This window comes from Dermacentor andersoni, chromosome 5, assembly GCF_023375885.2.
Source record: "Dermacentor andersoni chromosome 5, qqDerAnde1_hic_scaffold, whole genome shotgun sequence".
Classification (NCBI taxonomy): domain Eukaryota; kingdom Metazoa; phylum Arthropoda; class Arachnida; order Ixodida; family Ixodidae; genus Dermacentor; species Dermacentor andersoni.
Window position 1 is genome coordinate 13431404 of NC_092818.1, and position 25086 is coordinate 13456489.

Sequence of the window (25086 nt, forward strand, 5' to 3'; positions counted from 1 at the left end):
TATTGAAAAAGAAATGTCAAATGTGTCATGCAACCAGCAATGGGTAGCAATCTTTCAAGCTTGGGTGACAGAGGCAAAACTTAGCAAAATGCTACAATCGTGTTGTAAAACGGCCTTGGACAAAAAAAAGTGACATCAAATTGTACAGAATGAAAGGACAAGACTCCATCTAAGAACAGTCTATGGGACCACATACTTAACATGGTGTAAAAAATGTTGACATGCCCTACCCATAAAGAAAAAGCAACAAACACAGAAAACACTCCTTAAAATGGAATGTGCAGAGTCTGAAACCAAGAAAAAACAACCCGAAAAAGGTTTCGCTAAGTCTTTCAACGATTAAAATTGTCCAACTGTCTCATCACTTCTTAATGAACCTGCACAGCTGAAAAGGAAGGAAGGAAAGCCCAATAGCAGGGCTGCAGAAAATATCACCGAATATATGTACTCTGCTTACCAACGAAACCTGTGGTTTAGTTGTGGTCTGTGTATAAACTTTTCTTGTTTAGAATGGTTTAGCGGATAGGGAAAAAATGACCATAAGAGCACCAGGTGTATGCATAGTCTACGCACAAAAAGCCACTGCTTTCTTACTTTTTTTCTTCTCTCTACTACTATTCATGAGTATTTAAGTGCCTTAATAGCACTGCTAACATCCTACTGCAAAACACAAAATTGGGCGAGTTGTGGAACAAAGAAAATTGCAGTTTCACACATAATGTGAAAAAATGATGCAGTAGCTGGTGAAATATGCGCAAGAAGCTTACTTCATGCAGTGTTTATTGAAGTGAACACTTGCCAATGCAAGTCGGTAATCTCCTTAAAGAAGTCAAATAAGTAAGGGTCGTATTTATTTGTGGGAGTTGTGCCTCCCAGTGTTGAAGCGGAAAGACTCGGCTTTTCTTCCTCCTCTTTCATATCCGGCCTTGGCCACTGGTCTACACCGAAACAACCCTTTAGCTTCTTACTGCTGAATTCGTTTTGGTTTTCTCAAATCTATATTTGGGCTACCCATTGCTAGGTCTCGCGCTTAATCAAAGAATTAATCAATGAAATGAATCAATTCTCAAAGAGCATGTGCAGTCCAGCCAAAATAGGGGCAAGAATCCGCATTGTGCTCCTGCATTGAAGGCGAATAACACGTACCATAATGGCGAATGTGCTTTAGTAAGCTCCCCTGCAATATGAATTTGTAATGTACAAAGAACTGTCAATGAAGCTTACCACGAGCACAGATGCACTTGCAAATTATGTCACAATTGAAAATAATGAGCACAGTGTAAACCTGTGTGCTCTTTCCACTCTTAGTATGCTTTACTGCACGATGCTTATTTACACCCCTGTATTGCGGTGTAGCAAGCTACAAAAGAAACGTTGCATAATTAGGCTTTTTGCGATTATCTTTCTCGTAATACACTAATATTTCGCGGTGAAGCCTAAGCAATGTACTGCGGTGAAGCATACTAAAAGTGAAAAGGGGCCACTGTCACTGTACATAATAAGACTTCTTTAATTATACACTCGCGTACCCGCCGCCTCTCAGGTCGCCTAAGTGGACATACTATGCTGATTGATAGCGGCCCCCTCCCACCTTTAGTATGCTTCACCGCGTAACTAAAATGTACTGCGGCGAAGAAGCCGTACATTTGTATTGAGTGAATAAACAAGTGGTTTTTACAACAGTACAGAAATAAACGCGCACTATGCATTAGTCTACCACATGGAAGAGCGTCGATATACACGGTAGCTGATTCACACAGGCCGTGTAGCCCACTTACCAGTCGTAAAGGGTATTATGGGTAATTCAACATTTCAGACACACATATGTGTTTATGTTTACGTTCGCACTCCTTGCGTAATAAGACTCCCAGAACTTCTACAATAGAAAGTAATTTACCACACAAACGCAAAGAACACAGACATACGTCTCGTTTTCAACTTGACCCTCATGCAAATGACATATAACGCGGAAAAACGTGAACATGCTGTGTGTTAGCGTCGTAAACTTCATACTAGGCAAGGAGCTAGCTCACCACAATCCCGCGACAGCCGCTAATGAGACCAAGACGGGAGCACATGTCTGTGAACGCGCAAACGGAGCCCCTAGGCCACTCTGCTCCTCCGCCACGCCCGCTGCACGGCTGCACCACTTGTTTCAAGCACAGCACACCAAACACACATTCAGCGCTGAACAGTGGGCGGTCGACGCAGGTGCATTTACATGACTTGCAGCGAGCAGCACATCCCTCGATGTCCGTTAAGCAAAGTGGGACACGGCGACGCCACATCGCGATTCGCAGAACTTCGCTGACGAGGCGCTAGGCCACTTCGATATTTCAATTGTCACCACCGCCGGGTTCTCAGAAAGCACGGGTCACACAACGCAGATTCTGTACTGCCAGAGCTCACCGAGGCCAAAGCCACACTGCCGCACCGCCACTACTAACGGCTTTCCGCCAAGTAACACAGAACCTACAACCAACACACAAGCAAGGCACGTATACAATCACATGAGCAATGTTGAACAACGCGTGGTCCAGAGAACGATCACGCCGAGGACGAACACGCCACGGCGTCGCTCGCCGCCAGCATCGCGCCTTCTCAAAAATCCCTAAACAATGCTGTCCTTAGGCACCTAGGATCAGGTCACGTGAGGGATTTTTGTACGACAAATAGACGCACGCTCCCGTTAGCGCCCAATGAGAGCGCACGGCTCAGCGCACGACAAAGTAACGCCACCTAGAGGAATATGTAGGTAACGTTAAACGAAGTGGGGATTTAGAAACCAGGCTAAACGTGGGCGGGGGATGAAGGCACGCGGAGGCGCATTGAGTTGACCTCCTCTGACAGTTGCTACACGTTTTGTTTGCGATGCGTCCGTACCGGGTTCGTCTCGCGATAACATCGTCCTCGCGCGCCGCACGATGTGTGTGCGAACTTCATAGAAAAAAGCATACGAGCGTAGGTAGCTCTTCTGTTGTGCAGTGGGAGTCCAGGAGTATAGTCCAGCAGTATAGCGGCCTCAGCTGCCCTTCTCGCTCTGTTGACCAGGTTGAGCTGGTCCGTCGAGTCGGAGCTGGACAGCGCTGACTCCTTTTACCGTGTGGCGGGGTGTGTTATGTGTGTGAGCTGTCGTGTGCTTACGCAAGCCCATAACATGTGGTAGAGCACTGCACATTGATCCCCATGCGGGCATTTATAGATATACAGTGCAGGATGTAGCAGCGACTCAAATGTGAATATGTGTTTATTCGAAATTTTGGCCATGTTACGGCTTCCTGTCGCGTCAGAGAATTACGAGGCTGCGATAGTGTTGTATGTAGGATGTGGGTGCAGTTAGTGAAATGAGCTAAGGGTGGAACTGCTCGGCGTGACCTTCTCGCGGCTCACGGTGTGCATGCGCTCGGCCGCAGGCATATGCCTGCTTGTTTGCCGCTAATGCCCCGGAGTCCACACGATTTGTATGCATGGCGGGAGCTGGTGCGCTCTAATCAGAATGCAATGATCGGCCCCGGAAATCTTGTCCCTGGAAGATTTTCTTCATGCTATCTGCGACTTAGTAAGAACTATAACGCAATCCTAGTGCAGTTTCGTCGTGATGGCTAACGCTATCGCTAGGTCCTCTGCCTCTGCAGCGCTCGTTCTGGAAACCGACGGCGCATTTATTTCGGTCCCATGAATGTGGACTACGCTGGTGACAAATGCTGTGCTTCCGCGAAGCTGGCCGCGTCTACGTACAAGACATCGGGGTAATTTTTATAGTTCTTCGCGAGCGCCTCCGCTCGCGCATGTCGCCGTCCGATGTGCAAGTTCAGGTGCATGTTTCTGGGAATTGGTGCGACGTGCATATTTTCCTATATTCGTTATGGGATTTTACAGCGAAGCTATTTGTGCGTACCCTGTGCCGTCGTTTTCGGAGTTCGCAAATACTATCATCATCCGCAATGGCTCGGGCATCGTCGTCTTCTACAGCTGGCTTGTTGACGCCCCTCGGCGCTACAATGCGAACGCGCTCGTGGCAATGCTCCCGCGTTCGTCGTCGTCATCGTCTTCCACAGCCGGCTCCGTTGCTGCTCGTCATTCCAGCGTACAATTTAACTTCTGTCGTTGTAATAGGCAGGCCGCGTTTGCGGGGGCATGAGCCGTTGCTTAAGGGGGTATGAGCCATTCATTGTCTTCTGTGACGGACATATTTAATTTTGAAGCAATTTAACTTTGAAGAACGCAAGCGGCAATGTCGAGATGATGGTGCTAACCACGCCACCAAGCAAACTCGAGACATCGAACGCAAACGACAACGCCGGACTGCGGGCATACCGTCACTGACGTCATTATCTCCGTCGCATGCTAACGTATGTGCAACCTAAATATTAAACACAAGGACGTCAATAGTCAAACTAATCCAACCAATCGTCAAAACGATTGCAGCGCCCGCATCGTCAGTGGCGGTCCCTGCGCCCAATATACGGAGCTTTGGATGAGTGGTTCCGAGCATTCCATCCGAGCTACAACTATGGGATGACCACGAGTAGTGCGTACTCCTGAGGAAGAAGCTGCCTACCACGAGTGTCAGCGAACTTTAGCTCGGTAAAGGGCTCGTCGTCGTCGCCTGCCTCACACTCCTAATAATAATAAAAAAAAATCTGGAGAACCGCAAGAAAGAAGCACTCCTAAAGCATGTTCATCCCGCGAAGCACGTGAAAGCGCAAATGAAGTGAAAGAATGGTGGAACAAAAGATTTGCAATATAGACTGCTTGCTAAGTTTGACTTGCATGGTGTAACACTCGGTGTCAAACAGCTTCGTTGTTCGATGATCTTTATCGACTGAAAGTGGCGGTGAGATTATTTTTCTTTTTTGCCACTGCGCTGGTCTTTTTTACGAAATACCCAAGACCTTTCAAGACGTAGTGTCTCGCTGTTGTGTGTTGTAGCATTCCCTTCTGGTTTAGCAGGTGGGCTTGGTAGTTTTTCGTGCGTTGTACAGCCTTGTCTCCTCGAGGCGAAAAATGGCGGTTCCGGGGGGGGGGAGGGGAGTCCAAGCACTTGCTTAACGCCTTGCATATCAGCAGGTCGAGTACCTCCACTTACACATTGCTGAAATTTAAATGTGGTGCCGAGAACGACAATGCGGCTCACAATCAGAGCCTGCACTAGTCGAATCAGCTCCTGTTCCTTGAGTCCCCTCTTACTACTGGTAATTCGATGCATCATGCACAAGATCTGAGTGGTCGTGTATTGTAACTTCTGTATGGCGGATCCTCAGCCCCCGTATTTTTGTGAGTGTAATCCGAGGATACGAAGTCTGTCCATCTTGCGGATTTCTCCGGGACCTATTCGCAGGTGGATGGTATGTGCCTGGGTTGTTGGTCGTCCTTGTACACGCTTCTCGGTTATGAGGAGTTCCGACTTCTCCGGCGCGCATTGCAGTCTGCATGTTTCCGCGTGTCTTGGTACGACGTCCACTGCCTCCTGCAATGCCTATTGTTTTTCTCCTCTGGACCTTCCGACCGTCCATATGATGATATCGTCGGCACGCAAGGCATGTCTGATGCCTGGTATTTTCTCGAGTTGGGCTGGGAGTTTCATCATGGCCACGTTGAAAAATGTCGGTGACAGCACTGCTCTTTGTGGCACTTCTCTATTTGGTGTGTCTACTCGCTGTGACCGCATGTTTCAAGCCCTTTTGAGGCTTTTGCGATCTGTGAGGAAAGTTCCCACGTAGTTGCAAGTTCGTCAGCCGCAATTTATGTCACTGACATTTGCTAGTATTGCTTCGTGCCTCAGGTTTTAATCGCAACTAATAAACACTTATCTACTCGTTTGCTTTAATAATCTTACTGCATTCAATCAACTAGACGCACCATAAACAGGACGCGGGGTTAATCTTTCCGATATATACGCCCACACGCTGCGCCACCTCTCGCATAAATTGTCGCGCGCCCATGCTTATGCCTTCACTGTGATCAAGGGGGCCCGAAACGTCATGCTCTTTATTTTTCTTTTATTCTTGGCGTGTGCATGTTTTTTGGCACAAAGGGAAGGAAACGCGTCGTATTATGTGGGAGGGTCGGCGCTGTACATTGTCCACGCACGGTCACGCAGGCTTTACCTGAAAAGCGATCTGCTTTGGGAGCACAGTCGCTGCGTTCGCATCAATCAGTTTGCGTTGAAGTGATAAACAGCATGAAGGTCACTACGCTCGCTGCTGCTGTCGTGATTCCTCACGCCAGCTTTGTGACAGCGAGTATCCGCGGTATTCGCGTGTCAAGTGTTCATGTTTGTCTGTGCGCGCTGACATCATGCTAGGCAATTTAGACTGTACCCGAATGTTTAGAACGGGGCGTTCTGAACCGGCCGTTGCTGCGTATGGCACGGCGGCCTGAGCCCTGTCTTGAATACCATCTGCGATAGGGACAGTGTAGGCGTCAAGGTGCACCGAGTGTTGACATCGTCGTGTGAACCATATGATTACCTGCACATGGCAGGAACACGAACTGAGGACAATCCTCAGTGAAATGGCTTTCTTATCATTAATGCGGGTGGTACCAATGCTACCTTGTAAACAAACATTTGGTAGGCCTACACTTCTTTATAAACGCAAGCGTGTATAGTGACTTCCTGACGGTGAATGGACGCAGTGGTGGCCCAAGAGTACAAGACCAAGGTGTACGACGAGTTCGTGGTGCGAGGCAACACTGCCGTTCTGCACTGCCAGATGCCCACCTTCGTTCGGGAGGACATCGAGGTCACCGGCTGGCTCCGCGAGGACGGCCTCTTCATCCAACCCGGCGGCGCCGAGAAAAGCGCATCTAAAAAGGCAGAAGCAAAGGGTAAGTGAAACCGTCATGACACGAGAGATCTTGTTATTTTGATAGAATAGACTCTGTTTCCCAAGAACCACTAGATTTAGGAATAATACTTGGTACTATGTCTTCTACAACAAAACGCCAAGCTTCAGAATTTCTTGTCATATTTCTTGAAGTCATTGGTTTAATTGAAAAGCTTTAGCCTGTTAACATCAACACCATCACATTTGTCTCAATTGTACATTGTTTCATCATATAGCTTTCTGCTTTTCTTCACCTTTGCCGCTCTCTTTAGATTCTCAGTAGCACGTAGGCCACCAAAAACGCACAGTGGCAGAATTCTGTGCAGTCCATTAAAGAGCTTTCTTTCCGTCTCTATCTCTTTATGTGGGTAAAGCATGCATCATTCGCGAAGTGACATAAGAAAAAAAAAACGCATCGTTGTGTATGTGCTATCCAGTTCCCTGGTGTTGCTTTCGTGTTTATTTTGTTCAGCAACTGGCTTCAACACACCAGAACGCAAAGAGATGCTAGCATGTGATTGTGCTGGCATAAAATGGATTCCTACACATGGCTTTACATCACGAGATATTTGCTGGTGGTTGTAGCACGAGCATCGCGTTGCTGTTCGCTGAATAGGCACATATACTTCTGGCATTGCTGTTCGCCAGAGCGCTGTAGTGGAGACGGTGAGCCCAGCAAGAGCAAGCTCAACCGGCGCAAAAGGTCATTTCTCATTCGATGTGATTGTCTTTCATTTCTGCACGGCAGGCCAGCTGTATATACTTAATTGATAGCTTTCACGTGACGTCATGGACCCTGCTAGCACCGTGGCTACGATGCCGTTAGCTCGAGCTATCTATTTGCAACAGCTTTGGAGAGTTTAGGTGGTAGTGCATGATTTCTAGTAATAGATCCGCAGCCGAATATGGAGTGTTCAAGTTCACTCTAATTATACGTCTCCCACGATCCATCTTCATTATCTAGAGCTCCGTGATGCACCAGTAGGGCGCTTCGCCGTGAGCGTACTCACTGAAGTGTCCGATTATGTTCAGCTCTGCTCACGAAGCAGCATTATTCCTTCCCTAGAAGAGCCGCAGCCGCACTGAAATGTCTTCGGGTGCCCCAGTGAACTTTGGTATGACGACTGAATACGTTCCTGTGGCCACGACCATGTTTATCGACACATGAGACGCTAATCCTGTCGGCTTCAGAGAATATAGCACGAGGGTGACGAGAAGAACAATCGTTATCTTCCCGTCTTTACAGATAAACCTTTCTGCACACACACGCACGCACGCGCACATACGGAAGTTTCTCGAAACTTATTGATAGTTATATCCGTTGTTGTCACGGAACCTTGTGTGATCTGATTGTATGCACGACGTGAGTTGAGTAGTAGTACTCTGTGTACTACTCGTGTACTACTGTGTAAGACACGCGGGCACCAGTGATTACTCTGGCACCTTTGACGACTCATAGATAAAAGCCGACGCGCTTGGCCCGTTGCTCAGATTTCGGCGATCGGCAACTGTGTTCGCTCAATAACAGTTAGTTCCGTCATTCACAGTTTCGCTACTCTGATGTTGACGGTTACTACCACCTGACAATATATATATATATATAGTCATATCCTAAGAAGCGAGCAAACACTGACACCAAGGACAACATAGGGGAAATTACTTGTGCTTCTTATAAATGAAATAAAGAAACGATAAATTAATGGAAATGAAAGTGGATGAAAAAACAGCTTGCCGCGGGTGGGAACAGAACCCAGAACCTTCGCATTTGGCGTGCGATGCTCTACCAATTGAGCTACCGCCGCGCCGTTTCCCCATCGACTTTCTTGGGTATTTATGTGTCTTAGTAGAACCCTGGGAGTGTTCGCCAGAGCCACCACTCACAGACCTTGGCGACGGACGTGGAACGTCCTTTTCGCCGCAGGCGTCACGAGGACGTGATCTTTTTGGGTCAAGGCAACTGGCCAATAAACCCACACATGCTACCTCAAGGCATCAATGTTGCCGGATTCGAGACCCTCGTTATGTAATAAACGAGAAGAAAGGGGGTTAACTGAGGGGCCCGATTTTGATTAGTCATACCATAAGAAGCCAAAAAACAGTGACACCAAGGACAACATAGGGGAAATTACTTGTGCTTTTTATAAATGAAAGAAAGAAACGATAAATTAATGGAAATTACATACGCACACACACACACACACACACACACACACACACACACACACACACACACACACACACACACACACACACACACACACACACATATATATATATATATATATATATCATTAGTAAAACGTGGAATTGCAGAAACCAGCGGCAAACGACGTAAAGGACTAAAAGAGTAGAAGCACGAAGAAAAAAACGGGACATTACCGACTAAGGGCGGTCCCATTCTCGATATGTCGGTAAAGTAGGTTTCCCCCATGTGCTTCAAGACCTTCACATCTCTCTCTCTCTCTGTGTGTGTGTATATATATATATATATATATATATATATATATATATATATATATATATATATCCGTGTGTGTGTGTGTGTGTGTGTGTAGTCAAAAGCATAAATACTACGGCAGAACTGATCTCACGATGACGGTCAAATGTAATGCGATCAGCATTCGTGCCATGTAGCCACACACCGTATTTTAGAACTCAAGTTTATTTAACATCTGTAGTGATCCCGTAGCCTAGTTGTACAGCGCCCGCCTCGGCTTCGGGTTCGATTCCCACAGCCACCGGGCGCCCACTGGTTCTCAATGGGCATCAGTGTACCTCGGCCTGGCGTTCGGCTTTCTTCAGGGGTTCTATGCTTGAGAAAGCAGCCTGCGCCCTAGATTCCCGTCGAAACCCTCGTGAGCACAAACAAAAAAGTGATGTTTGGACCTCTCCCATGGAGGCCATTTCCCGTGTGGCGCTCCAAATGCACCTGTTGAGGTCGGGACGCTTTTGGGTATAGGAAAAACGAGGCGGATTCTCTACCGCCAGGTCACTGCTGCTTTTTTTTCTTTATTACATGGAAAATCAAGCTGAATATATATTACAGAATGGGCGCAGCTACGCACTCAAAACTCGGTCAAACACACATATGCGTCCAGCGAGTTGACCCACTCAAGCGGAAGTTCCTGCGCAGCGTACACATTTCTCACATAAGCTGCACTTTCGCGAAAGAAGGATGTTGCAGATTGCGGGCTTTCGGCATGGTAATCATACAGTCTACATCTCCAAAGGCTGTATAAACCCAGTGCAATGAACATGTCAGAGGGATGACTGCCAGTAATCTTAAATGGCAGAAACCTACTTGAGTATGGTGTGATGTATATGATCTGATCAAGAGCCGCCAATGTATGAAAGCATCTAACCCTACAGCTAGAATAGAACTGACAGAACTTTCCAAGATAATCAACGAGCGTAAGACCGCTGACATATAGAAGTATAATATGGATGGAATTGAACATTCTCTCAGGAACGGAGGAAGCCTAAAAGCAGTGAAGAAGAAACTGGGAATAGGCAAGGATCAGATGTGTGCGTTAAGAGACAATGCCGGCAATATCATTACTAATATGGATGAGATAGTTCAAGTGGCTGAGGAGATCTCTACAGATTTATACAGTACCACAGGTACCCACGACAATATTGGAAGAGAGAATAGTCTAGAGGAATTTGAAATCCCACAAGTAACGCCGGAAGAAGAAAAGAAAGCTTTAGGAGCTATGCAAAGGGAGAAGGCAGCTGGGGAGGATCAGGTAACAGCAGATTTGTTGAAGGATGGTGGGCAGATTGTTCTAGAGAAACTGGCCACCCTGTATACGCAATGCCTCATGACTTCGAGCGTACCGGAATCTTGGAAAAACGCTAACATAATCCTAATCCATAAGAAAGGGGACGCCAAAGACTTGACGAATTATAGACCGATCAGCTTACTGTCCGTTGACTACAAAGTATTTACTAAGGTAATCGCAAATGGAATCAGTAACGCCTTAGACTTCTGCCAAGCAAAGGACCAGGCAAGATTCCGTAATGGCTACTCAACAATAGACCATATTCATACTATCAACCAGGTGATAGAGCAATGTGCGAAATATAACCAACCCTTATATATAGGTTTCATTGATTACGAGAAAGCGTTTGATTCTGTCAAAACCTCAGCAGTCGTGAAGGCATTACGGAATGAGGGTGTAGACGAGCCGTATGTAAATATACTGAAAGATCTCTATAGCGGTCCACAGCCACTGTAGTCCTCCATAAAGAAAGCAACAAAATCCCAATAAAAAAAAGCCGTCAGGCAGGGAGATACGATCTCTCCAACGCTATTCACAGCGTGTTTACAGGAGGTATACAGGGACCTTGATTGGGAAGAATTGGGGATAAGAGTTAATGGAGAATACCTTCGTAATTTGCGATTCGCTGATGATATTGCCATGAATAGTAACTCAGGCGACCAATCGCAATGCATGCTCACTGATCTGGAGAGGCAAAGCAGGAGGGTGGGTCTAAAAAATTAATCTGCTGAAAACTAATGTTTAACAGTCTCGGAAGAAAACAGCAGTTTACGATAGGTAGCGAGGCATTGGAAGTGGTAAGAGAGTACATCTACTTAGGGCAGGTAGTGACCGCGGATCCGGATGCTGAGACTGAAATAATCGGAAGAACAAGAATGGGCCGGGGTGCGTTTGGCAGGCATTCTCAGATCATGAACAGCAGGGTGCCGTTATCCCTCAAGAGAAAAGTATATAACAGCTGTGTCTTACCAGTACTCACGTACGGGCCAGAAACCTGGAGGCTTACGAAAAGGGTTCTACTTAAATTGCGGACGACGCAACGAGCTATGGAAAGAAGAATGATGGGTGTAACGTTAAGGGATAAGAAAAGAGCAGATTAGATGGGGGAACAAACGCCAGTTAATGACATCTTTGTTGAAATCAAGAAAAATAAATGGGCGTGGGCAGGACATGTAATGAGGAGGGAAGATAACCGATGGTCATTAAGGGTTACGGACTGGATTCCTAGGGAAGGTAAGCGTAGCAGGGGGTGGCAGATAGGTGGGCAGATGAGATTAAGAAGTTTGCAGGGACAATATGGCAACAATTAGTACATGACCGCGGTAGTTGGAGAAGAATGGGAGAGGCCTTTGCCCTGCAGTGGGCTTGACCATGCTGCTGCTGCTGATGATGATGATGATGTCAATCTCCTTCTTAAGCGTCCGTTTGAGAATGCCCCCCCCCCCCCCCCAAATACAAAAATCCCTACAATCCATACAAGTGGACAGTTCGTTGACCACTGCATAAAGCAGCTCCTTGAATTTATTTATGTTTTAACAGGGAGTGTTCCCGAATGCAAGTTAAAGAAACATTTTTTACTCCAGTATGTGTACACATTTTAGGCACCCGCCTTATTACATCCTCAGAAGACCGACTTAAATAAGGTGCACGATACAAAGGATCTGGTGCAAAGCATGATACAAAGGAACGGTGTCATAGAAATTACTTTGCGACTCGCAGTGTAAATCTATTCCAGGCTGAATGTAACTTTCAAGAAAAGAAATGAGTCAACGACCTCCTTGAGAAAGCCCGAAAAAAGCCTGTGGGTCATCTTTGCCATCTGATGACACTGCTTTATTAGGAAAATAATGAACTAATCGAAGTTGCAAGATTTCACGCAAAAACGGGCGGTCACTCTCTCGAAAGAAAAACAGGCGAGAAACAATATTGACAACGAAATTGACGAATTCTAGGCCACCACGTTCAACGGGGAGGAACAGATTATCACGCCGCATCAATTGACAACTCTAGCTCCAAATAAGTGTTGCATATACGCGATACAGTGCCTGAATGCGAAGTCGTGATCAGTGCAGTGCTTCCAGCGCATACGTAAGACGGGAAACTAAGGAAACGTTGCACACTTCAGCACGACTGAACATTGCCTAATTTCGCCCTCGCCATTATTTATCTTACGTTCAATTTTACAAACTTCTCCCGACCAATGACTGTTATTATTTCTATACTGTAAGAGAGGTACACTTGAACAGCGCGTATCTTTTTCCGTTGAATGGAAGGTCACCAGTGCTTTATGTGACAATCTCCTACCCTACCATGTTGCCATGGAATTCGTTTGCCAAGATCGCCCACGAGCATGACCCATTGGTGACGAATGTATGACACCGAAGCCCTGACGACTCTGGCATTACGGAGAAGAAATGACATCATTTCAGCGACAAAGTCCTTATGACGACAGCAGCATGACGACATTGAGATGACCATCAATAAATAATGAAGATGGTAAAATGGCGGCAGCGTGACCACACCGACATGAGGATAATTAAATTATGACGACGGTATGACGACGGCCTGATGACGAAAAACGATGACGATGATGATGCATGTTGAAAATAGATGCATGAAGCTGGCGACTGTTTCACGATGACGCAACCACGAAGACGGCATGACAGCGGCATAATTATGATAGAATGATTAAGAAGGAATGACGTCGATGTACTGAAGAAAGCGGTATGAAGAAGACGGAATAAGGACAACGTGGTGACGTTATTGAAGCTATTATGGTGGTAAAACTACCGCGTGGTGATGGCGACAACACATGACGATGGCGTGCCGACCACTACATGACGAGAGCTAGATGTGAAGACTTGAATGATGATGATGGAACGACGACGATGGCATCACCACGAACATATGCATGACAACAACTTTAGGATGGCAATGCAATGACGACGATGGCATGACAGTGACGATGAGATGACGACGAGTGTATGACGGCAATGGCGTCGTCATGGTGTGGCATTGTTCGAGTCGGCGAAGCACCGAGGAACGGGCGCCGAAAGGTCATAGGAGCAGAAACCGGCGAGCTGATCTGAGCAACACGGGTATGACTGGCCTCTTAGGCAAGCGGCCGAAAATGTCGAGGCAGGTTTAGAGATTAGTTTGTTGTTGTTATTGTTGTTGTTGTTGTTGGCGAGACCTTGACGTCCCGAGAGTTTCTTGTAGGAACCCCTGTGCATTCTCTTCCCGGCGCGTGCATGCAGAAGCTTCCTAAGACGGGAGGAGTTGCGATACCCCGAAATATGTGATGTCTGGGGGCAATCCCGTGTTCATGAATTGCTAACAGTGTATGTGTTGTCAGAGGGTTTCGCGCCGTATGGCTGGCTGCCGTTGTTTCTTCTGTGTTCGTCAGCGGGCAATAGAGGTCCGCCATGGAGTCAAGGGTGTTGTGCGTGTGTATCTGTGTAGTGCAATGCAAGTGCGCGACCTCCAACAGCGGGGGGAAGCACCCGTTCCGTTGCTCCTAATTAAAAGGGGCGCCGACAAGACCTTGGGAGGAGTCATGATACAATTGATGTAATACAATTGATACAACTTGATTGGATCGCCACCCATATCTGCAATTCCACGGCCCAGGGAACGAGAAAAAGGAGAAGTCATTTACGCGCAGGTTTTAGACCTACCAGGCAGTCTAGAAGTACAACTTTAAGCAGCGCGAAGAAGACGAGCACAATCGAAAGCACACACAACAGGACGATTGTTATCCTCGTCTTCCTTGCGCTGCTTCAAGATTTATATGAATCCACTCGACCTAATCAAGTTGTCATTACTTCAGTTTAGAAGCTGAACCTATAACCTGCTAAGTAGCGTCGAGGGGCTAGTGCCGTCCACTATCGGCTGGGCCCCCTAACCACGTCTGAACTCCGAGTGACTAGTTGACGTAAGAGGCGGTCAACAAACCAACGTCTGCAACGAAGCTCGCGGTTGTTCCCCTTAAGTTAGCTCAGCCTGCTCGAGGGAAGTCGTCAGACCTAGACTCCGTGCAAACTCAGCACAGCAGTCGCATCCACTGCAACAAGATTGGCTCGCCAGCGTTCTTCTGGAAAGCTCTGCCGTCGGCTCCACGGTTTATGGACTTGCTGCTGCTGCCTGGCCATGCATATGTCCACTTGTTTTCCTTTGCACTATGTTTTCGTGGACCACTGTTAAGTGCATTCCTGTGTGGTGTTAGTTTTTACATCCACTGTTAATTGCTCTTTGTATTTCTTTTGTTGCCATCATTGGTCTATATTAAGTCCATGTGTGTTAGTGTACTTGTGTAATTTCTTTTTAATTTGTGTATCATTGTCAGTCTATAGATATCTGCTTTCTTTCTTCCGACTCTGACTCCTTCGCTGTGTTCGTTTGAGTACGGTATGGCTTGTATGCCCCGTCGACGACTTCGCTCCGACGGCGAACGCGTGGCAAGCCATGACAGGCGTGATGACGACTGTATCCCGAGGCCGATGGTGTAACAACGATGGTGCCACGAGGGCGGCATCAGGAGAGTGGGATGACGAAGTTGGAGTGACGAGTTTCACGACCACGATGACATCGTGCCGACGGCATGGGTATTGGTGCGTGATATTGACTTTATCAGGACGACGCAATTACGAGAGTCTAATGACCATTGAATGACAACGTCATAATTACGATGGAATGACGAAAGTAGTATGACGATAATGGGATGACGTTACTGAAGTGTTGACGATGCCAAGGTGTCAACGCGACAACGACGGCATGATGAGAATAGTATGACGACGACGGTGTGACGACGATGACATGATGACGATGGCACAAAAAGAGTCGGATGACCAAGTTAATGTGACGATGATGGAACGACCGCGACCGCAGTACGACCACAGGGGATGCCTGAAGACGACTCTGTGACAACGTCGTAATGACGACGATAGCATTACAGTGGTATGAGAACAATCAGATATGACGACGAGTTATGACGGTAATGGCGTAACGACAACTTTATCATGAAGGCTGCATGATGGCGATGAGGTGACAACGATGGCATGACCAGACGCTATTGATGAAGCTAGAACGACCATGATAAAATGACGACGACGGCATCATGACCACATACTTAATCGCCCTACTTGGCGAACTGTGTCGGTGTAGAAGGCGTGACGATGCCAATATGACAAAAGTTAGATGTCGATGCTGAGATGACGACGATGGAAAGACCTTGCTGGAATCACGACTACAAGCATACCTTCGGGTTCAAGCTGGTAAATAACATGCTCCACTGGATCCGCGTAAGAAGACAGACAAATAACATGCTCCACTGGATCCGCGTAAGAAGACAGACAGACAGACAGACAGACAGACAGACAGACAGACAGACAGACAGACAGACAGACAGACAGACAGACAGACAGACAGACAGACAGACAGACAGACAGACAGACAGACAGACAGACAGACAGACAGACAGACAGACAGACAGACAGACAGACAGACAGACAGACAGACAGACAGACAGACAGACAGACAGACAGACAGACAGACAGACAGACAGACAGACAGACAGACAGACAGACAGACAGACAGACAGACAGACAGACAGACAGACAGACAGACAGACAGACAGACAGACAGACAGACAGACAGACAGACAGACAGACAGACAGACAGACAGACAGACAGACAGACAGACAGACAGACAGACAGACAGACAGACAGACAGACAGACAGACAGACAGACAGACAGACAGACAGACAGACAGACAGACAGACAGACAGACAGACAGACAGACAGACAGACAGACAGACAGACAGACAGACAGACAGACAGACAGACAGACAGACAGACAGACAGACAGACAGACAGACAGACAGACAGACAGACAGACAGACAGACAGACAGACAGACAGACAGACAGACAGACAGACAGACAGACAGACAGACAGACAGACAGACAGACAGACAGACAGACAGACAGACAGACAGACAGACAGACAGACAGACAGACAGACAGACAGACAGACAGACAGACAGACAGACAGACAGACAGACAGACAGACAGACAGACAGACAGACAGACAGACAGACAGACAGACAGACAGACAGACAGACAGACAGACAGACAGACAGACAGACAGACAGACAGACAGACAGACAGACAGACAGACAGACAGACAGACCAGACAGACCAGACAGACCAGACAGACAGACAGACAGACAGACAGACAGACAGATAGATAGATAGATAGATAGATAGATAGATAGATAGATAGAGTTCAAAACGTCCCAAGTAGGTAAACAATGCGAACAGCATTAAAGTAAGACCGTAACACCATGGAAGGCCCAGAGAAAACTGTGTGTAGTTTTATTTGAAATGTAGAAATGATAAAAAAATGAAAATCTTAATATGGATGAAGAAACAACTGCCCCCAGGTGCGATACAAACCAATGAACCCTTGTCTTCGCATTAGGCCTCCAATGATCTTACAAATTCAGCTACCGCGACGCCGTTTTGCCGTCCACTTTGTGGGATATACATATTAGTGGATAAGTACACAGCACGTCGGCGATGTGGTAGCGCAATGGCTAGGACCGTGATACACGTTGTGCGATCGGTTGGTATCCCACATGCGGCCAGTTTGTTTAGAGCACAGCTCTTAGGCGCTTCTTACTCCGGCGAGCATCGGCGTCAGTCTTGGTTGTCGTAACCAAGCGAACAAATGCGGGGAAGGATGAAAGTGAGCGCAGAGCGCAGCGGGAGATGAAAGACGGCGATAGACAAGAGAGCGCGAGAACTAAAGCGGAAGATGAGGGTGCAGCGGAATCGTGAGTTGGAACGCGGAGGAGAAGGGTGTGACGAAAGCGTGAGAAGAAAAGCGTAGTGCCGCGCAGAAGGGGCTTCGCGATGGGCTTTTCTGGAGACGGCGCCAGAGTAGCCCGAGTCGTCTCTATGGGAACAATGCGCTGCGTGAGCGGAGGTCTGTCTGCGGCGGCTGCTGTTAATCGCGCCCACGCTTCACCCACGCGCTGCTTCTCGTAATCCTCCGATTAGCGAGGCAGTCGCGCCACATTTCACTCCGTTCGCAACATGCCGCACGAGACAGATTGTCGGCACCAGCCAGTATATCGCGAAATGAAAACACGTACAGAGCAGCGCTCAAATTTTGCATTAGGCAGTATCGTAATCGTCGGTGAATTTTTGCATGCGCTTTCAACTTTCCAGTTACTGATCATTTCTGCACTTTGATTCGGACTGCCAATACTTTATCTGTGCTTTCCTTGTTATTGCCTGTTGGTTTTTCGTGGTTGTGACAAATAAAAATCTGGTACCTTGCTTTCGTTTTTTCTCGTTCATATTTCTTTCTTTCGATACCTACATTCACCGGAGATCATTATAGTACGGGGAGCAGATACAAAGGATTATCGAAGTGAGCTCAAATAAAATCTAAGATGCTGCCGTCCACAAGGAAACGCCAGACTACCAAAAGTGTCTAAAATGCAGAAAGCACAAGTACCACATTTGTCGCTTTGACCATTAGGAATAGGGCATACTAGAACTACGTAAAAGAGCGCATATGCTAACACTGCATGCATGTACATACACAATATAAGGCGTTCCCACAAGATATTGTGTGTGTGGGTCCTAGACAGAGCAAGCGTGCTCAAGAATAAGGCAACTGTTAGATATATACAAGTGTTCCTTTACGTCTTCAAGTGCACTTCTAAAGCTTATGTGGTTGAAGTTAAACGTGCATGTAGCTTTGAAAGTTATTGCTTTTCCGTGGCGTTTAGAAGTTAGGTCCTATGAAAAAATTACACCTAAATAGTTTACTTCGATTGCCGGTGGGGGGAGCTGATTGTTCAATTGACATTGGACCTAATGTGATATGAGTTTCCGAGAAAATCGGATATATTTGCACTTAGCAATGCTTGAAGTCATAAGCGACGTACTGCACCAAGTGTATATTTTGTAGAGGTCTGCTTGTAACGCTAACTTATCAGAATCATCAATAATTACTCTATGTACGACACAGTCGCCTGCACAAATCCTGATCTTGATGATCTTGATATATATATATATATATATATATATATATATATACGTAGGAAAATTACCGAACGTTACTGATGTTTTGGCCCTCGCGGAACAAAAATCGGGCTCCTAGGTTTCCTTTCTACTGATTCACATGTATATATAATCCAGAAGGGGGTTAACCGAGGGGCCCGATTTCTAATAGTCACATCATAAAGCCAACAAACAGTGACACCAAGGACAAGACAGGACCAATTGCTTGGGCGTAATCGCTGAAATAAAGAAACGATCAATTAATGAAGATGAAAGTGGATGAAAAAAACAACTTGACACAAGGGGGGGGGGGAGGGAGCGATCCCACAAGCTTCGCATTTCGCTTGCGATGCTCTACCAATTGAGCTACCGCGGTGCCATTTCCCCATCCACTTTCTTAGGTATTCATGTTTCCTAGTAGAACCCTGGGAAAGTTAACCAGCGCCACCACTCGCAGACCTTGGCGGCGGATGTGGAACAACCTTTTTGCAGCAGGCGTCACGAGAACGTGATCTTTTTGGGTGAAGGCAACCGTCAATAAAACCACATATGCTACTTGAAGGCATCAATGTTGCCGGATTCGAGACCTTCGTTATGTAATAAACGAGAAGGGGGTTAACCGAGGGGCCCGATTTGTATGAGTCATATCGTAAGAAGCCAACAAATACTGACACCAAAGACAACATAGGGGAAATTACTTGTGCGTAACAAATGAAATAAACAAACGTTAAATTAATGGAAGTGAAATTGGATGAAAGAACTGTTTGCCGCAGGCGGAAAACGATACCACAACCTTCGCATTTCGCTTGCGATGCTCTATCAATTGAGCTACCGCGGTGCCATTTCCCCATCCACTTTCTTAGGTATTCATGTTTCCTAGTAGAACCCTGGGAAAGTTAGCCAGCGCCACCACTCACAGACCTTGGCGGCGGATGTGGAACATCCTTTCTGCAGCAGGCGTCATGAGAACCTGATCTATTTGGGTGAAGCCAACCGTCAATAAACCCACACATGCTACCTCAAGGCATCAATGTTGCCGGATTCAAGACCTTCGTTATGTAATAGACGAGAAGAGGTTAACCGAGGGGCCCGATTTCTATTAGTCGTATCATAAGAAGCCAACAAACACTGACACCAAGGACAACACAGAGGAAATTACTTCTGCTTAATTCATGAAATAAAGTAACGATAAATTAATGGAAATGAAAGTGGATGAAATAACTACTTGCCGCAGGTGGCGAACGATGCCACAACTTTCGTGAAGGTTGTGGGATCGTTCCCGTGACGTTATCGTGACGTTCTCGTGACGCCTGCGGCAAAAAGAATGTTGCACATCCGCCGCCAAGGTGTGCGAGTGCTGGCACTGGCTAACGCTCCCCGGGTTCTACTATACACTCGTTCTTGACCTTGATCCTAAAATTTTTTATTGGCTTGAAGTGTTCCCCACTAACCGTTCACAGTTTGTTTCAGGGAACGAAGTAACCTCTAATCTGAGTCCTGTTTATTCGTGTGTACCACAGGGCCCCGCGCTTGGGTCCCTCCTATTTCTTTTATATATTAACCACTTACCTTCCTGTGTTTCATCTCAGTTTCACCTATTTGCTGAGGACTGTGTAATTTACACCGAAATAACTTGCGACGAGGATGTAACCAGGCTTCAAGCTGATCTTAACGCCGTTTTCATGGTGAAATTCAGGGTTAATGAAAATAAATGTTGACAAGTGTAAATTCGTGGGTGTATCAAGAACTACCAGTGAACCACCTGTGTACTCCCTTAATGACGCTCCATTAGATTTGGTAAGAACTTACAACTACCTTGGCCTTCACATCACCTCCAATCTCACTTGGAATACCCACATCGCCCATATAATAAGTAACGCTAACCGAATGCTAGGTTACTTAGGACGTAACTTTCCTCAAGCACCTTCTTCCTTAAAGTTATTCCTCTATAAATTTCTAATACTACCCAATCTTGAGTATGCTGCTTGAATCATGGACCCAGGTCAAATAAACCTAACGCACTCAACTCACTGGAAATGATTCAGAATAACTCTACTCGTTTCATTTTTCTAACTATAATAGAACCGCGAGTATCAGTGCCATGAAATCTAGCCTTAACTTACCGTCGTTGTCATCACGTCGCAAAATGTTCCGTCTGCGCCTTTTTCATGAGTTATTTCATCACCCGCTGTTACGCAAAAAACTTATTTCTCCGCCTCCGTATGTAGCGCCCACACGATCACATTCATAAGGTCGGCATTCCATTTTGCCAATCCAACGCTTTCTTGCAGTCATTTGTACCATGCACTTCCAATGAGTAAAATCGCTTTACCGCCTCGACGGCCACCATCGCAGATCATCAATTATTCAAGAATGTCATAGCTTGCACTGTATAACTAAGAACCTTTTTCGTCGCATTGTTCAACCTGTACTCCCGAACGCCATAGCTAACTTTGTATATCCAGGTGCCATTTGTTATGTGTTATGGTATATATATATATATATATGTATATATATATATATATATATATATATATATATTTATATATATATATATATATATATATATATATATATATATATAATTGTCTGCTTTATTAGCTCCTGTTTGCTGAATATACCAATATACCAGTTTTGCTTGTAACCACTCCCCTCTATAATACATAATGGCCCTGAAATTACGCTAAATCACTAAATACATAAATATGAAGCATAAATGCCCAAGGAAGTGGAGGGGCAAACGGCGCCTCGGTAGCTCAATTGGTAGAGCATCGCACGCAAAATGCGAAGGTTGTGGGATCGTTCCCGACCGGCGGCAAATTGTGTTTTCATCCACTTTCATTTCCATTAATTTGTCGATTCTTTATTTCATTTATTAAGTACAAGCAATTTCTCCTGTGTTGTCCGTGGTGTCAGTGTTTGTTGGCTTCTGATGATATCACAATATATATATATATATCTATATATATATATATATATATATATATATATATATGTGTGTGTGTGTGTGTGTGTGTGTGTGTGTGTGTGTGTGTGTGTGTGTGTGTGTGTGTTTGCGTGGAGTGAAATCCGCAAGCCAAGTGAGATCAGTCGATTGAGAAATTGTGAGTTAGCATCACCTCTCTTCGACACTGTCTGGCACACAGCTATTGTTCTGGACATCAGGGGCGTGGATGACACGACCTAATACTATATTAGTCTCAATTTTTTGCTCTTCTTCTTTTTTAAATGTATATATGTTGCGATATGTGTTTTTTTTTTTTTTTTGAGCGAGCAAATAGCTTGGTGGAAGTCACTGCGGTGTGCATCCTCCCCATGCGTCCTTGCCGCGGTATTCGAGATTGCCAGTTAGTCTACAGAGAACGAATGCGTTCGTCGCGCAGCTGCGGGCGGCCTCCCCCACCGGTACAAAGTGCTCTCCCCGTCGGGCGAGCTGCTGGTGCGCAACGTCAGCTCGGCCGACGACGGCGTCTCGTATCGCTGCCAGACCCGGCACAAGCTCACCGGGAGCGTCAAAGTCAGCGACACTGCCGGACGCGTCATTGTCAACCGTAAGTCCAAACTGTCTACAGTATGTCACATTTGTACCGTTCAGTGTGTACCCAGTGGCAAACCGTGAAGGAGGTAGAGCGGGAAAGGCCTCGCTAAGGGGACATATAAGTGCGCTGCTAACTTGGCGCCAGAGAAGTGAACAACCACGGAACATTTTGCAGATCATTCCAAGTTTTGATTGTTCAGACGAATCAGCTGCGTCGTGCTTCAATTTGCTTTTTCCGAATGTATAGGTCAAGAAGGCTCTCTTAATTTGTATGCTTATTACCTCTTTCAGCTTTTATGCTGTTATTCTATCGCTTTATCTTTCTGCTTCTCGGTCTTTTTATTTTTCCATTAGGTTATTTCAGACAAAGGGTTGTGCATTTCTAGGTATTTCACTTACTGTGGTTGGGAGTCCATATAAGTACATATACCATATCTGTCATGTCTTCTTGTGACTGATGCATATGACTGATATTTACATGGGATTTTGTTATTGTTGTATGCCTCATGAGTCGCTATTGCTGTCTCGCCGTACGGGACCAACATTCAGTCAGGAGACTGTTTTACTTTTTAGTTTTGGGTTGTGTCTGTTTTGTCTGAGAAAGTGGCTAAATATCAAATTTCAGATTTCAATATTAACGTATTTTCAGGATGTAGAATAGCTTAACACATCGTCTCTAAAGGTGCATTGGTAGGAAAGTTGATACTTAAACGATTAATACAGCTGCGGATTTGAAGGGGAGCAACCGGTGCATAATGAAAACTCATTGTCAGGAATGCGGCTGTGTGCCTGTGTATGGGTCTTGCCGGGTCCTTGCGAAGCACAAATATAAAGATGTGCGAGAGATTATTGAGGCTCAGGCTATCTGGTGGAACAGTGATACAAATTTCGATGAGGGGGCACCTCTGTGCATAGGTTAAATAGGTGATTGTTTCCTGAAAATAAAGTTGTTTGAAATTAGCGCATTGTGGTGTCGTCTACCTTCTGTCCTTGTTCGCTGGCGCTAATTATGCCATCCAAGTCAGCAAATATTGTCTGCTTTCGAACCTCAGTAGGCGCCGTAGGCATCCTGTACCAGAGAGGCGCAGTACGCTGCCTATATAGTGAATGTAATATATTACTATCGAATAAAGAATATATTAACACAAGCAAATGTTTTTCCTTGTATGCTTGTCTTTGCTAAGCACGAGTACATTAAGCTGCTGTATTGTATTTTATCTTTACACTTCCTATTTGGAGAAAGTGAACAATGGCAAGTAATTCCAGCTTTTTTCTCATGCCGTTTGCAGCGTCGACGGGGCCATTTCAACCGCGACATATATTTACCCGATCAGCTGTGTCTGTCGACGAAGGCAGCGCTGCAGAACTGGTTTGTGTCGCACATGGCTACAGTGTTCCAGAATACAGGTCAGTGGTTAAACTTTTTATGCGCATGATATTTTTGAGACATCGCTATAATTCTCTTCATTTTTTCAGTGGCCATATTGATGTGCGGTATTCTATGCGCACATTTCTGTGGGAATCAGTAAGGAAATTGCTGTGAAAATGGGAATGACCGCCTGTAACTTTTTCTTATAGAGATTTACGTGTAATAGCGTGCTATTCAATTATTTTGAATAAGACTGGTTATCTCAGGCTCTCCGCTCATCGATGACCGCACTTATTTCACCATGTGCCAACGTTCCTTAGATCTTTTAAAGGAATTTATGATTATTGAAAACTGTAAGAATTTTCCTAGCATGTTTAATGCTGCAAAAGAATAGTCAAGCGCTGCAAAGGAGAAAAAAGGAAGGTGGAATTCAGGAACCGAGTGAGCCTTAATTTTTCTAGCATTTATTTCGGTACAAAAAAACATTAAGTACACTGCCTGTCCTCATAAAAAGATCAAATATGAAGACAGACAGAGCACAGGACGTGCAAACATAGTAAAACATATGTCAATGACACAAGGTATAGGCAACACCGCAAGTTTAGAAAAAATAAAAGAGCAATGTGGGCAGTTATAAGGCTCATCTGCCCAATAAAAAAACGCCATTTATTTTCCTCTGACCACTTTTGTGTTACAACAGTTGTGAGGGTAAGAGCCGCCTCCACAATCCGACCAGTTCCCTGCTCGAGGTCACGGGGTAGAACCAGAAGTGTACGGATAATACAAGACAGACTACGGACTGCAGCGGAAATCTACAGTTTGACGGCTGAATTTCCATATCGAGTTTGACGTGTTTTGTTTCCGTTTTTTTTTACCAGATGTTCACTTAATAAATGATTTTCTTGGTCGAGCTGGTTTATAGCAAAGAAGGACAACGCAGCAGCGCGGAATATGCGAGCACGAGTTTATGGTGCGCAGGACTGGCGCTGAAATGGGGCCACGATGCACTCGCGTCGTCCTCGTTCATTCCACGCTGTTGGTTTACGTTCACTGACGCAACTCTTGGCAACCGCGATGTGAACACAGTCACAAGAGAGCGGTATTACGTAGTACCATACAGTCGACAAAAAGGTCGCGGTGGTTAACATAACACTTTTCGCTTCCCTATAGCCAGCGGAGATAGCGTAATGCTTCATTGTTACTGTCTTTCATGCGCGGATGGTACAGTGATGTGCTACGTCCATTCGTGAAAGTTCAGGTCCATGTCGTAGCGCATCAGCTATGCTATCCTGGTCTGTTGGCCTGTGGTTTCTGAATCGTTCTTTCTATTCACCATTGTTATTACGCATATCGTTTTAGTGCATTGTGTATCTTTGTATCTTTCTTTTCTTTTCATTCCCTTTATTTTCTTCAGTTTTTTTAGTGATGGCTATGTACATAATGGTCTGTCGCTTCGCAATAAACGTTAGTACAGATTGCTGCTTGTGTTTGT

The 25086-nt window shown here is 45.8% G+C and overlaps 1 protein-coding gene across 2 annotated transcripts in view; it reads left to right on the forward strand.

Annotated features, from left to right (window-relative positions):
- LOC126529843 (cell adhesion molecule Dscam1-like) overlaps positions 1-25086 on the forward strand; it is a 1068543-nt gene that overhangs the window by 391040 nt on the left and 652417 nt on the right. For both annotated transcript variants that reach the window (XM_055070116.2, XM_055070117.2), the window contains exons 6-8: positions 6640-6831; positions 22071-22238; positions 23515-23632. In XM_055070116.2, coding sequence (XP_054926091.1) covers positions 6640-6831; positions 22071-22238; positions 23515-23632 — 478 coding nt within the window. The remainder of the gene's footprint in view (positions 1-6639; positions 6832-22070; positions 22239-23514; positions 23633-25086) is intronic.